This window comes from Aphelocoma coerulescens, chromosome 2 (genome assembly GCF_041296385.1).
Source record: "Aphelocoma coerulescens isolate FSJ_1873_10779 chromosome 2, UR_Acoe_1.0, whole genome shotgun sequence".
Classification (NCBI taxonomy): domain Eukaryota; kingdom Metazoa; phylum Chordata; class Aves; order Passeriformes; family Corvidae; genus Aphelocoma; species Aphelocoma coerulescens.
Genome location: NC_091015.1, coordinates 118,508,515 through 118,524,745, shown reverse-complemented (window position 1 = coordinate 118,524,745; position 16,231 = coordinate 118,508,515). Strand labels below are relative to the sequence as shown.

The 16,231-nt window shown below is 44.2% G+C and overlaps 1 protein-coding gene across 1 annotated transcript in view; it reads right to left on the bottom strand.

Annotated features, from left to right (window-relative positions):
- Window positions 1–16,231, bottom strand: part of COLEC12 (collectin subfamily member 12) — a 96,475-nt gene that overhangs the window by 70,263 nt on the left and 9,981 nt on the right. The window contains exon 2 of the mRNA XM_069004569.1: window positions 14,412–14,462. Coding sequence (XP_068860670.1) covers window positions 14,412–14,462 — 51 coding nt within the window. The remainder of the gene's footprint in view (window positions 1–14,411; window positions 14,463–16,231) is intronic.

Genomic DNA, 16,231 nt, shown 5'->3' with positions numbered 1-16,231 from the left:
AAATCAGCTTGCAGTAAAGACCAACTTACTAATTAAGTAAAAGGAAACAGAGCCTCTTAAAACTATCAATTAGTGAGGAGACCAAGTACTGAACAAAATGGTTTTTTTATAAATCCCATAACAACCTGATGCAAAACTACATGGCAGGACTAACTTTACTACTGCAAAACTTTAAAACCTTCACAGTGAGATGCAATAATTCTCTGATGCTATCCAGGTGTTAACAAACTTGCTTATGTTCCTCTGACAAGTGTTAAAGGACTACATGGCACATGCAGCTACAGAGGAATCTATTCTTGCTCACTGAGATCCTGGCTCTAATTCACTAAATACAATGAAAATGAATGATGGATCTTACTGTGATTTAAAGCAACATACTTATTTAGGCCTTTCAGCTGGCTGCACAAGTATTGTTCAGCTCTCTGCCTTCTAACAGTGGGATAACACAAACCTACCCAAATCATTTCACAATTCAACACTGTCAGGGACAACACTGCTTTAATCAGCGGAGCTGCAGCTATTTGGAACAGAATTGTCTGTGACCTAAGAATGTAACTCCTGAGAGACAGTCACAAAATTCTCCACTCTCCTCAGATTTCTAAAAGATATTTACAATTATTATGAGAAAATTAAGTTAGAGATAGCTTCCATGAATTTCAAAAAGAGCCTGAAGCAAGAAATCCCAGAAAAAAACCCACAATGTTTTGCCTACTGTACTACAGCTGAAATGCATAATCAGAATTTTAAGGCCTGGGAAATCAGAATGGATAATCCCAAATCCTCATAACAAACCATAAGATGAAGAGAATAATGGTCTGCTGTGGGTATCTCATCTGCACGAGGCAGAGCTGCAGACAAATTACAGATCATCCTCCTCCCAGCTCTGTCTTTTACCTAAGCTTTCCCCATGACACTGTTCAAATACTTCAAATAAGCCACTTTCACTTAAATGTCTAATTTACTGGAAATCTGCCGGCAACATCTTATGAGGTGTCTGAAAAACAAGCAAAGTAATCTGCCAAACTTTAAAACTAACACCGTTTTAAATGGGGATGTTTGCTGACTGCTTTTTCTCTCTCTTAGTAGTGGTCAGCTCTGGCAGCGAAATGCTTTAAAAAACATACAGCCCGTGCTAGAAAAAGATCAAAAGCGGATCAGGTGTCAGTGCCAGCTCATGTCAGTCTTGCAAGAAAGAGGAAAAAACAAAGTGAGAAGATGAGTTTTTCTTGCCATGCATCACTCTGTGCCTCCCATCTGCACGCAAGGGCTCCTGGGCACAGCACAACATCTCTGCCAGGGGACCTGGACCCACAGCGCGAGTGGGATCGTGCTCTCCACCACTACCCCACCCCTCTCCCCAAAAGAACTCATCAGCCTTTATTCTGGCAGCACCAGGCTTTTCCCACCTGTGCTCCTCCTCATTGGGCTGGCAGTCCTGGAGAAGGCAAAGAAGCCTGGGTGCTGGTTTGAGGTGACATCGAACAGTGACAGCGTTCAGGGTGAGGGCAGCCCACCTCACAGGCAGGCAGTGGATGCACACGCAGGGCCTGGCTGTCTCTGGGTGTGGGAGGTGAAACACCCTGGATTTGTGAGCAGTGGAGGGTCATGGCACGGCTCTCCTTCCCTGCCCTCACTACACTACGTCCCATTTTATCTATTTGCATTTGCAAGACCACGCAGACTGTGCTGGGCTAAAAATGTGCAGACAATGCTCTATTTTCTTTAAAAACATGAAGCCTTTTAAACATTGTGGAAGTGGACATGAAAGAAGAGTCCCCACCCAAGAGTCTTAAATGCTATACCCATTTTCAATGGGGTTTTCCTAAAGGGCTGTGTTGGGACCCATACAAAAAGCAGTGAGTTTATAGCTCTGTATATCCCTTCTAGACAGGCACACGACGGCAGCTGACCAGGGAGCATCCCCTTCACACCCGCCCACTGCTGCTCTGCTCTGTTCTCCGATGCCTGGGGGTGAAGGCGGTGAGCACCCACCGATTTCAGGGCAGGATTAACCTGAAAATCAGCCAGCCCTCCGCCAGGATTTCGGAGGCTCGCTGTGCTGACGTGAGGTGAGCGGCAGCAGTCCATGCCCTGCTGACTCAGCTGGCCAGGCTGGTTGGTGGGCGAGATTGGGTTACATGGCAGAAATCATAACAAAGGCAGGAAACAGATCAGCACTCCCTGGGTTTAACACACTCTCTGGGGACCCTGCCGGTTTCCAGACTGCAGATGGTTTTAACCCTGTCCTGAAACATGCCTGTGTGGCATGCTCTGCTCTGATGAAGTCAAGCCTGGTACATAGAAAAGAAAGTAAATCAAGCCAGCAGAGGAATGGCCCCAACAGGCACCAGTCAGAGAGGTCCAAAGGGACACTGCTTTTTATGAATGGGCACAGAAATATGAACCCTGCTGAGCAGCAGTCAAGTAAGAGTAACCAGACTGCAATGACTGAGTCCCTTGGCTGAGTTTTGGGATGACCCCCTCGCTGTTGTTCCCTGCCAGCTCTGTGTGGCTTTGCCTCCCCACAGCAGCAGGGCGTGTGTGCCACCCTGAGCCTGGCTCTCCTGTTTTTGCTCTCAGCACTGGACTTCCAGCACAGGACAAGAGGAAAACCCCATCTGACTTCATGCAGCTTTAGTAACTCCAGTGACAAAAAACCAGTTGTGCCCTCAACTGCTTAGTTTTGGTGGCTGAGTTGACGCAATGTGTCCATCGGAGAGAGGATGTCTTTCATAAAACCAGTCAACTCTGCAGGACTGTACTTTGTTTAAAAAAGCTCAAAGGAAATTATATGAACAATTACTGATTCTCTCAAGTACTAATTTGATTTCAGGTGGTGTTTTTCCACTTTGTGCCAGGATGCTTTAGGAACAAGTCCTACCTGTGATGTGAAGTGTTGCTCAGTGTGGGGGAGCAGGGGAACAAGATATACAATCTCCAAACTGAAGGTCTTTGGAGAAAAAGGACATTTCTCATGAGATCATAATGAGCACAGCACTACCTTTGGTCCCTTCTGGGAACTCTGATGTTCTGGAAACAGCAATCTTGAATGGTCACTTGGAGGCTACGAATCCTTTTCATATACAAATCTGATAGCAAAAGGACAGACAAGTGCCTGCCAAAAAACCCTTGCTGGGATTTTGCCTGAGTGAAGATTGCAGGACTAAGGTGATATCATGGCTTCCTTCCAGCAGGATGGCAAAGGGGGTAATAGTTCTATTACATGTCTTCCTGCAAAGCTCCCATAACTGGTGGAATATGGAAGAGTTTCTTAATTCAGTTTCCTTGTATTAAAAGCTTATGAAAACTATATAAAAAAAAAAAAAAGACATAGGAGTAGAGTGTTATAAAAATCCAAACAAACCTCAAAACACACCCACCCTGGAAATGTCTCCCATTCACAGCTTCACCAAGTATTTTCTTTCAACTCACCACAAGTCTTCCCAGAAGAACAACTGAAAAGACATTAGACATTATTTATTTTTAAAATATTGTTTTAGAAACCTCCCAGAAGGGAGAAAAATAAAATAAATTATTGTAGTGCCACATCAGCACAATCACCAGGCTCAAAATGAAGAAGGCTACAGTGATCTAAGTGTTCCTTTGACGTAAGACGCTTTTTAATTTCATAGTCAGCTGTTCTGCTTCCTTTTACAAAGACACTTCCAACTAATGTCTTCTAAGTCACCTTGAACACTCACTGGACATATACATATTCTTGGTAGCTCTTTTGCTTATTTTCTGGGTTTGTTTTGGTAATCTGGTTTCATGCATGGGAAAGTTCATTCTCTGTAGTAAATGAAAGGCTTTCATAAGGGGTCTTCTTTCCATTGAAGACACGATTAGAGGCCAATTTCTATTCAAACCAAGTGTAATAAAAAGGGCTTGTTGTGAAGAACACAGCTCTATTTCTTTTTATTAAAGCACAGAACTACTCACAGTAACCTTTTGCAAGACAACTGAGAATAAAAACAGCTTCACCATGCTGTATTTCACACAGCAGCTTGCCAAGAATACGAGTTTCTCAGAGGTCAGAGCTGCAGCAGAGGAGCAGATGTGGCTGTTGCTGCAGAGGTGGGCCCCAGCCAGCACCCTCTCGTCCTGTGGGTCAGCATGCATGGTGGTAACCTGCTGGGCAAAGGGGTTCAAACTCACGCTGTGTCTTCATCTGCTCCTGGCCCGGAGACAAGGCCTGCTGAAGCAAGAGGCGAGCTGTGAAGTTTACAGGGTTTATGGGGTGCCAATTGCCCTCTGACAAGGGCAGGCATTTCCTGCAGCTACCAAATTTCCCTCCTGTATCCTCTCGGTGGGCTCAGTACTGAGATGAGCTTTTTACCTTCTGCTGTACTACTTGGGAGCTAACCCAAGTGGGCAGGGGGAATAATGGACAGACTTACAGCTGAACATGAAAAGGACAGAGCCACCTCTGCCTTGCTCCTATTACCTCTTAAAAAGCAAAAGCAGACCATGGCACCACAAACCAGCATCTCCACAGAGCCTGCAGTTTTCTGAACCTTGATGAACTTGAGCTGTGAACACCACACAAAGCACAGAGATCTTTCACAGATGTGGCTTCATGTGCTGCTTTGGACCTTGCAGAAAGGATGGTTCTGATCTGAGACCAGCAGAGATGGAGCAAAGGAAGGTTGAATGACAGATCTCTGAAAAATGATCTTTACTTTGGTTCTCTTTGATGAGGCAAGAGAAAGACGATGAAGACATGTTTACTCCTTCTTCCTCTTCCAGTATTTCAGCTGATCCAGACCCTCACACATAGCAAACTCATTATTTTGAGCCCCCCAAATTTTCTCCTAATTTTAGCTAACCTTGATTAACTATTTAAACAGGTATCAGTATTAAAATTATCAATATTCTGGAAGGTTTTTTCAGCTCCTTTTGTAATGAGCAGAAGAGCGTGATGCTGGTTTGTTTGCCTCCCCTTAAAACCAAGGTAGGCTGCTGCTTTCTGCAAGGCACTTGGAGTAAAGAAATTTTGTGTAACACTGAAATCTGCATATGGTCATTTTCATAAATTTGCAGAAGAGGTTAAACATGTAGTGTCATTAAACAAGAAGAAACCTGCTTTCTTAAGGAGACAAGTTATTTTGTTTGAGGCAGCCAGAAGACTTGTGACTGGGGCCTTGGAATACAGTGAGCACAAGAACCACCTCTCAGATTTTTGGCTTTCCAGAGCTAGGAAACAATGTTTGGAGCACAAATTTCCAGATGGAACCAACATGCAATGTAGTCCTCCAGATCTGTTTTTGAAGTTGTGCTGTTAGGTCGTCCTATATACTAAGCCAAATCCAGTTAGGAGGTATTCACACAAAGCACATAGGTTTAAACATAAACATCTGTGCATATAATCAGGGATGTGTAGTAACTTCTGGGGACAAATGAATTTAGCTGTGCACAGATGCTGTGCTGAAACCTGGACAGTGTGTGTTTGGATTAATCTGGCTTCAGACTGTGCAAAGTCTTAATTAAGGACAAGATCTCTCCTAGTCCAAACTTGAGACTTACAGGTCAGATTTAAAATGAAATCACCAATTATATGAAGCATTATACACCAGATTTCCACCTGAACCAATTAACTTCTAGAGACAAAGGAAGAAGGAAGAAAAATATCCTTTGGCTTTTTGTATTATTATTTCTTGTAACCAGACTGTCTTCTGTCATATGATAAAGCAGAAATATATGTAAGGAATCCTTCAGTCAACAGTTGTCACTACATACACAGATGGTCTGAAATCCTACCTTAACCCACTAACAAAACATAAAAGGCAAGGGTTTTCTCTGCATTGAGTACTACCAAATGTAGGGTATATGGACCATAACAAGCCTGGCAAGTAAAAGCTTCCATATCCATTCCTGGACTAATTCAAAATATAAAATTCGGTAGAATTTTCCATCTTCCATCTGCAAATCAGTAAGCATTTTCCAAATATTTAAAATTTCAGGTTTTGAAAAATATGCAGTGAAGCCCTGTTAAGCAGACCCTTGTGCCCAGATGTCCTTAAAGGAGAATAATTCTGGTCTGCATCTTTGTGGCATTATGAAACCAGAGAAGACACAAAGTTTTGCTACCCTAGGCCTGAATGTCTGCACACAACTTTAAATACAAAATCTCCTTACAAGCCTCAGCTGGGCTGAAGAGAAGTGGATCCTTGGGTCTCGCACTCCATCTACTACAGAAACTTCAGCTGCCTCCATTAAGAGTCACGAGCCGAATCACAAAAACACATTCACATTTTATTTATTTAAGGCATCAATCTCTCTCTCTGGCTGAGTGGGTGGATTTTCCAGATGCTTTCCTGACCGAGCTGAAAAGTATCTGCAGGACACAAACCTCTCCACACACCCATTGCGCAACTCTTGTCCGTGCCGGCTCCGGGCGCTGAGCAAGGCTCCTTCCCGCGCACGCCTCTCTCCCGACCTCTCTCCGCTTTCCAGAGTCTCAGCCCACTCACTTAACCCAGGCTGGAATGGGACAAATGGAAATTTCTTGGCTCTTGGCTGCTTCACCTAAGGTTTACCCATATACAGAAGACTAATTGAGACTGGGTAAAATTTTAATCCAGGCTTTATTTTGGCTAATATTTTGTAGAGCAGCACGGTGGAGTTTGAATTGATTGTGACTTGGCAAAGCAACACACTGTTTCCTTGCTAGTGTTTGTAACAGGACAAATCAGCCTAAAACACTTACCCCATTCTTCATTTGTGCTATCCCTTACACTGTTCTCTCTCACAGGCTTCTTTAGCCTTTTATAGGCTTTCCCCAGCTTTTTAATGGGACATAATACAGAGATCTGGAACTGACAATATTATCTATGTAGTAACTCAAAATGATCAGGATGGTGATGCTCTTGCTCAGCATGGAAGTCTTTTCTTTGGCCTCTCCTTGCTATTGCCATTTTAAGGACAGGGGTCTTTAAAGAGGTAGTTGCCTCAGATCCCTAAAAGTAGCTCGTATGACTCCTACCCTAAGTCCTATATTCAGATTTCATATGGAAGTCAATCTTCAGACAGAAAATTTTCTCTCTGAAAATTATCAAGAAATGAGTCAAGTACAACAATGTGATGATGTTGCACTCAGAATCTTACTTTGCCAAGACACTGGCCAGGCTCAGGGCTGCTGAGTGTGATGGTGGAGGACAGCAGAGACATTTAGGTCTGGTCCAGGGGTCTAGGGGGTCTAGGTCCAGGTCCCACATTCAGGTCTGGGTGAAGCTTACGTTTCACATCGTCCTTGCAGTGGCTTCCCCTGGGAGCATGGGAAACCAGGCACCAACAACACACAGAGCTACAGTATGGGTTGAGGAAATGCCTAAGAAATAAAAAGAATCCAGAATATCAAAGTAAGCAGCACATGACAGGTATGTGTTTAATTTGTGTGTTGTTAGGTTCATCCAACAAAATACTCAAGGGAATACAGTCCCCCCCTTTCTCATGGTAAGACCAGTGTCCCTGTGTTGCTTTCTGATGGGAAATCATTATGAAGAAGGTACAGAGAAGCCAAAGATCAACTGGACACATCTGAGCACTTGCAAGCATAGAGTTAACAGCATGCAGTAAAGAGCAGAGTACAGTAGCAGCTGGCTACAAATGCAGACTTGTATTTGGAATAAAGCTTAAGAGGAGCTCAGGAGTAATGCTGGTGCATTCTACAATCCCATGGCAGTGCTGGCAGAGTCCACTAATGGGTATTTTCAACTATTTTTTCCTTCCATCTCATGATGTCTTCATATCTGAAGTTTTCATTTCTGCCACAGTTTTCCTGTGTTACTCCTTTGCACAAAAACATAATGATACCAAGTGCTGAAAACACAGTGCTCAGTTTCCTTTCAAGACAGTAATTTCACAGGTAATTTTGCTATGAAGTTGAACAGCCCACAATGCAGCTTAGGTGTTCTGGCAGCAAGCTGATGTTACCAAACATCATTATTTGTCTAGCTAGTTTACAGGGAAATAAAAACAAAATCCCCAGGTGTCGCCTGCAGTGTAGCCAATGTTTTTCATTCCATTCGTAAATACAACGTACTGTTCAGCCCACACACCTATTTTATAGCTCTAATGAAAAAGACAGAGCAAAATTCACACATCAGGGTGACCACACTACCTTTCAATTCACCCCTGTAAAAGACAGAGATTGATCAAACAGGTATTGCTCCAAGCATGCGACTGCAATATATGAAGAAGCACGTCAAGAATTTTAATTGTACTAAATAGGAAAAAACCCGTAACTAAGAGAAAATAGATTGCCTACATAACTACACACAGCTGGAATGACTTTAGTCCCCACAGCACGGCTAAGAGGCCTCTTTACAGGCTTGGATTAGAAGTGCCTTTAGCCAAGCACAGCAGGACAGGTTGGAGAGGGGCAGCCTCAAACCCACAGACCTGAATGTCTCAGCTCCTAAGTTAGCACAGGACACATAGACCCGATAACTTTTTGGATCTTGCTGTTACTGCCCGACACTGATGGATTTCTCAGGGTCCACCAACTATTCTCCATCTTTATGAAGATAGGCAGTTTCAAATTTGTTGTTTGTATATTCCATTTATCCCACATGCCATTACAGTGCAAAAGGCCAAAGGTACTGACAGAGAAGGGACATGCTGATGGCACAGGGGCACCTTGACAGGTCCTGAGCACGTTCCTCTGCAATGGCAATACTGCACACATGTCAGCATTCTTTATTTATTTATTTAGACTTCAGTTCCCTGCCAACTGCTCCAGTACTGGGAGTACATACTGGAAAAGAAAAGAAAGACAAAGAAACTGTACATAGGTGGTCCCTCCCCATGCAGCCCCTGATGCTGGGATTGAAGCCCCAACACAAACCCAGGACCTCTGAGGGTGCTGGATTCTCTCAGCTGCTCAGGGCTCACCCCAGGAGAGGGCAGGCTCGGCCCCCTTCCACTGTACTGGCCATGGCAATTAAAAGGGTCACTCCAAATGGAATTTCTTGGACTAAAATGAACAGCCACACAGGCACCACCATTCAGTGGGGATTTCATACCCCAGGACGCATGCAGGCAAAATCCTCATCTGTCACACATGGCCAGATCAGTGAACTGGAAGCAACGTGCCTGACTTTGCTCTGGCTTTGTGATTATGAGTGACCCTCTGACTTTTTATTGAGCCATATGATTACACACTGCAGGCATACATGTGAAAGAATGCCCAGGGAGGTATGTGGTTGTGGCACCTGAAATCCCTCACTGGTCGTTTACAAACCATAAAGAAAAGTTGACAAATTCCTAAAGCTTAGAATTTTTTTTTTTTTCAAAGTGGCTTAAGGTTTGTGTATATCCATAGCACACCTGGCTGATGCCAGACATTTTTTTGGTGCTTCCTGTTAGAGTTGTGAACAATAGCCTGGATTTATCCAGAGACTAGGACTAAAATTATTCTGTCTGTGCAGTGTTAATGAATAAATGCTACTCCTGAACTATCGCAAAATTCTGAGCCATGAATTTTCATCATATCTGAACAATTATTCATAGGCACAAACTCCCCTGTACTTTTTAAAAAAACCCTTTTCTGAAAAAGCTTTGTATCTTAAAGTTTTCATTTTTGCTGTAACCTATTCACATGGCTTTTATCAGTTGTACACTCCTAAAACTCCCTAAGTTGTATCTTATCAAAGGTGAAGTAATAATATATAGCTTCTTACTGTATAAAAGGCTATAAACAGTGCATGGTGAGAAAGCAGTTAAATGGATCTAGTTCAGCTGCTCCCAAGTCACTCATCAGGGAAAAAAAATTTACAAGTATGTTTTTAAACCAGTTTTTTTCCCCCTCATCTTTTTTTAGTATAACTGATTTCATTACTGCATGGCAGGATGATTCATCCATTCCTGGTCCAGAAATTCCTAGACTTGATTCTTACACCTGGAATCATGCTTAGGGGCTAGATTGTTGTAACTGCACGGAAGGCGTATCCTGACCCAGTCATATCTTATATACCCTACAAAAGTTACCTAAAGAAGTACCTGCCTTCACTGAGGGGGCCCCGTACTAATTTTTATCCCTCTTTCCCTGTCAGCTCTTGACCTCAGGGGTGTGGAGAAGGCTGGAGGACCAGTGCCTTGGTGTGCACTGGACCTCCCTAGGGACATGAGAGACTGTCTCCTACCAACAGCTCAGCAGGGAAGAGGGGAGGTGAAGGTGAGGAGTATCCTGACTCACTGTCTAGAGCATGGAGGTGACCAAGATGGGTGTTTCTAAGGAGAAAAGGCTCACAGTCTGCAATTCTGGCTGTGTTTGCCAAGGGCAAAGGGCAATTATCTTACACAAGCTGTTTAGTCTTCCACTTATCTACAGTGTACTGGTCCTGTCTTCTGATACCTTGGGAAGCTTCTCTTCATCAGCAGGACTTTCAGCTCATTTCTTTGAAGTCTGTTTTCTAAAATACCACAAGTGTGCTTCGCAACAGTTCAAAGACCATCTCCTCTGCTTTCAGCAATTCCATATTTACTGTAGCTTTGAATTATGCAATCAGTAATTTCATGGTGAAATTTCTACTTAAAAGACTCTATTTGTTAAAGTGCAGATCTTAAGTTCTTAAACATTAACATAAAGAAACAAAATGCACAATGAATTCTACATCTATTACCTCAGAATGCCATGAGTTAGGAAGATCAGATCTTCTACCTTGGAGTCCATTTGATACCTTCAATTCCCTTGCCTGTGGAGATACCTGGAGCCCGAATCTCAGAAGAAAGAGTCAAATCCTGCCAGAAAGAGATCTCATCCTTCTATCATCTAGAAACTAGTCTGAGCTCTCATGCCTGAGATTTAGCATCCCCAAAGTGTATCATATTGGAAAGGAAGTTTTGCCCTTTCCTCATTCATTCTTTCCCAAAGTGAGTTGTGCATGGGGTGGTGCAAACCAGTGACATTGATTGATGAAAGAGTTAACATTGATGGCAATCTGGTAGAGGAAAACCAGTGGAGAGGCTTAGCTTGCCATCTGGAGCAGATAATTTTAAAACAGCCTGAGAAATGGGGTTGAAGATGAAGTAACTGGGATAAGAAACACGCTTCCTCACTTTTTCAGTGCAGCAATCTGGAGGCACTGCAGCTGAGCAACTTCTGGCAGCATCCCTGCACATCTGTAGCATCCATTGAAAAGAAGTAAACAGCATCAGTGAGCTGGAAAAACTGTTTTCCTCATTCTCGCTGACCCCTTGCAGCAAATCTGTCCCAAGCTCAAAGGAGAAAAAATCTGATGTGTATTTTCCTAGGAGTTGTCATTGTTCTTTAATATGTTAGCGTGTTATGCTTAGTATGTTTGGCTTAATATGACCGGTTAATGTTCTATTGACTAAAAAATACAGCAGCTTGACAAATTCCCAGAAATTAACTTATTTGAAAAGGAAGGACAGAATGATTCAGAAAAAGGGGAAGTGGTGTAAGACAGTGCATATTCAGTCCTCTTTTCAAAAACTTCTTCCCCAAAATGAGAATCGTTGGAGAAGGCCTCTCTCCCTCCCTCCTTCTGCTGATCTCTTCCTTCCTTGAACCAAACTACAGGCTCCAGCAACAAAGCAGCTAATAATAAACTCCTCAGCTGAACTCTAGGAAAGCAACTTGGTCAAGGTTTTGCCTGCCAAATGCTGACCAACACATGTTCCCAGCTGCCAGCAGTGACTGACTGCTAGCCACATTTTTTACAAACCAGTTATACTTTAGCCTTCTGCCCCTCAGAGCACATTGTGCTCCAAACAAGCCCTCCAAATGATGGAGTCAAAGGTACTTGACTCATGGTCCTCCATGTCTCATGTCCATAGAACATACAGGGACTTCTCCAGTCACAATATATTAACACAACTGCTCTTGCACTATGACTCCTGAAACAAAAACCCCACTGCTGTTTTTATCCCGGCCCACGCCAGCAGGCTGTACAGGAGCAGCACTGGCATTTCTACAGTGCCAGCCAGCAGACAAACAGGACTTCTTTTAAAATGACCTTTTATCAAGGTTTGTGTAATAAAACTTGGCTCTTGCCTTGGGATTCTTTCCTGCCTTCTTTTACCGTCAAGAACACAGGGCCAAGAGGGAACACCAACTGAGACAGCATGTGTAACATTTCCTACTGGTCAGGCAGGAGCCTGATCTACTCAGGTGCATTTTGGCCCCAAGAGCCAAGAGTGCTTCACTTGAAATGCTGACCCAGCTGCCCACTGAGTTTGGAGTCTTTAAAAGACGTGCAGGTCACCTTTCTGTCTGGAGGAGCCCAGTGCCAGGTGAGGAAGCTGCCAGCACTGCTGAAGGCACGAGGCTCCCACTCCCTCCAGAGGCTGCTCGGAAATGCAGCAGAGACTACAGAGGTGGAAATACACTGAGTCAGGTTTTCTGAAGAAAGGGAAATAAACCCTTTAGGGGACACAAAAGCATGAGCATCTGCAGTCAAACAGCATGTATGCTGGTGCAGGGATGTATGGAAACCAGGTCAGCTGAGATCCTCCCTGAGCTCCATGATACTGGGAAAGATGAGGAGAGTATGGGAGGAAGTTTGGGCTCCAAAATAGTGTGGACAAAGAATGCTGCTTGGATTGGGACACTACTGAATTACAGCTCTCACCAGTGACAGTGCTATGGCTTCATGATCCTATTCTCCCTTTAGTCAAGCAAGGCTCTTCATCTGTACTGCAGATATTTGGGATACCTCCCTGACCACAGAAATGTTGTTTTCCTGAGGCATAAGGCAGTTATGGTTGGTTCCTAAGGGTGGAACGACCCTGACTCCTCCTCTTGTGGTGAAATCTCCTCCTACCATTTCCTGGCTGCCAGTCCTCTCTTCCCTCCATGCTGCCCCACCAAGCCCAACAGCACAAGCATTTCTGGAAATGGTCTTGCATTTCTAAGGGGGGAAATCACTCACCTTGGCAGCATCACAATACCCATGGGAAAGAAGTTAATGACAGCAAGTTAGTATGCAAAAATCCCATTATGTCACAATAGCACACTTACTATTGGGATAGTAAGGATAATGGAGTACCCACTGCTCGGTAAAATTCTCTGCAGTTCACTGCAAGAGAGTGCTGACCAGGGATAGCCAGGTAGAGGATAACACCAAGGGAACCTATTTTTATAGCTGTTAATGAATACCAATATTTTTTACTCATTTGGAGGTGACAGAAATGAACAGATAACATTTCTTCCTATTTCTCAAGATTTGTTTTGCTTTTTTGCTATTCCAGGGCTTAATCCAGAACAACAACAACAACAACAGCAAAAGTAGGAAAAAAACCTGTGTGCAGCCTTATGGAGGACTTTCCAAGCCACAGATGCTGGCTCTGTGGTTGGCTGATCTATCCAAAATAAAGCTCAACAGCAGGGAGCAGTGGAGTAGTTCAGGGGGTAGAAAAGGTCATGCGAATGTGATCCCCACCTCCCAAACTCCACATCTTATGCTGCCTCCCCCTGCTACTTTTGGGATGGAAGGAATTTTGGACTTATTTTTCATTTTTATTTTCAGCCTGCCTTTCCTATCCACTTGCCAGCTGGGGTCACTGAAAGTGACTCTTGTTGCAGCCACTTTCCCAGGACAGAAAAAATGAGGTGAACCATTATTCTGATGACTTATAGGTGAAAAGGCACCAGCAGCTTTGATGATAAGCCCCTTTGGCTACTCCAGCACCGAGCTGGCACTGTGGGAGCTCAGAGGCCACCATGTCACCTTCCCCTTGCCACGGGGACAGGCATTCCCCGGCCCTGGGTGAAACTGTTGACTGCAGAGACTGAAACGTTTTCAGAAAGAGATCACAAGAGCCTTGAAAATAGGGGCCTCGAAGGCTGCTGACCCCGGTGCACAGATGCGTGGCACTGCCCTCCTCACATGAAAAGACCATTTTGGGTGAACAAACATAAAAAAAAAAGAGGAAAGTGGAAAAAGGAAAGAAAGTGACCAACCTAATTTTAATAATTTTTGACATCAGAATGCATTCATACTGTATACTTTACCTTTGAGAGAAGTGCACAGCCTATGTCCTGGCTCAGCTGACAGTACAGCTTCTGCAAGTCTACAGGAGATCCCATGAAACCACTCTGGGGAACACCTACAAACCCTGCTGCACATCTGTCTGGGGGCTGAAGCAATGCCCAGCTGGGAAGAGGATATGTAAGAGGCATGGCCCCTTTTTTATTACAGCCTGCACATTCATTTCTCTTCAAGTGTGGGCTTCAATTTCATAATGAAAGAACTATTTTGGAATCCTTATGTTTGCCAAGAAAATAAACCAAGTCTAAACATCACACCTTCCTCTGGGAGGACATTGGATGTGGATGATGGGACTGTACCTGTATGTTTTGATGCTGCCAGCAAGAAGGTGTTTCAAAGCAAGTGTTTGACTTACCCTCAGCACTACACAAAAGCAACCTGAAGACTGCTAGCACTTACCAAACCTCTTGTAGCCGAAGGACTGCACCTCCTCCTCCTCCACAAAGTCGTCTGGAGAAAGAAACACACAGCAGCAGATTATTACTACTACCACTGGAAAAAGATGGGAAGAAGATTTTACAGGTGCATGTTCATGAATTAATGTCAGTTCAATTGATTTGTTAGGCATGCTACTGCTCTTCCCCTGTGCTGCTTCTATCCCACCTCTGTCTCCAAGTGCAGAAGGCAGTTCAGAGCCTTTCCCCCAAACAGAATCCCCAGCAGAACTCTGGATTACAAACTGTGTAGATTTATCACCTGGCAGCCATCCTGAGGCCTGCTTGGCCAGCTAAGTACAGACCAGGACACATATGTCCCTCATCACAATGATAGCCACAACTGTCACCAATGTTCCACTTGGTCAGGCTTGTCTGGACCACCGTAGTCAGAGGGGATGGCTGTCCATCCATCCATCCATCCATCCATCCATCCATCCATCCATCCATCCATCCATCCATCCATCCATCCATCCATCCATCCACCACCTCCCATGCAGCTTGGCCTGAAAATGTCAGATCTGATAAGAAAAATAAAACCAAGATGGTGAAGACTGTGAAGGCTCTAGAGGAGTGGCTGGGGTCACTTGGTTTGTTCAGCCTGGAGGAGACTGAGGGGAGACCTCAGGATAGTCTACAACTTCCTTGTGAGAGGAAAACCTGGATCTCTTCTCTCTGGTGAGCAGTGATGGGACTTGAGGGACTGGAAGTTGTGTAAGGGGAGGTTTAGGTTGGCTGTTAGGAAAATATCAGGCTCCTCAGGGAAGTGGTCACAGCACCAACCCTGCCTCAGTTCAAGAAGCATTAGGACAATGCTCTCAAATACATGGTGTGATTCTTGGGGCTGGCTTGTGCAGGGACAGGAGATGGACTTGATGATCCTTGAGTGTCCCTTCCAACTCAGCATATTCTATCATTTGATGATTCCCTCATGCCTTTTGTTCTCATCTTTACAGTTAGCAAGCAGTAATATGCTAATAATCACAAGTTTATTTTGTCAGAAGCTGAATTTCTCTCCACTTCCTTCTAGCAGCAAAGGAAAAGGCTGGCATCAGCAAAAGAAATACACTCATGACTACTTTAGAAAAAAGGATATGTTTGTGTTCATGTGTTCAGCCTCCTTCCACCAAGACAACCCCTCATTCTGCTGAGTCAGGAAAGGCAAAAGCCCGGCCTCATCACCAGCACCAGCCTCTCCATCAACTGCTGGGAGGGCAGCACAGCCCAGGCTGTTCTTCTCCGAGTTCTGTATTTCCCAGAGGAAACATTTAATGACTGGTGGAGGAAAAGCAAGCTCAAAGCAGATAAACACGTGTGATGGAGTGAGAAGTCTGTGTTTAGTTAGACCTTTTTTGCCCACAGACTTACTGCACAATTGGGCTGCTCTGCATCACAAAACTGGGCTAACTGGTGCCACAGCTAACTTGGGCCAGCACAGAGCCTTGGGGGGATGAATTCAAAGGTAAAGATACAGTCTGCATCCAGGCTCAACAAAGCCTAAATGATTTGAGTGCATGTCTCCAGCAGGAAATCTGTTTTGTTCCTCCTTGTGACCTGTGAGGTGCCACGCACAGAAGTCTGAAGGAGACTTTGCCTGAAGCAGCAGCAGAGTCTATGAAATGTGTAATTTTGCAGAACATCACCCTTTACTGAGGCAGCACTGTTGCTTAAACAGCTAAAAACACCAGGTAAGACATTTTGCTTACTGCCAGCAGTGCTCCTGTGCGTATCTTTAGCTAGACCCCCAATTCAGATGTGCATTTAAGAAGTGGAAGAGGCAGTGGA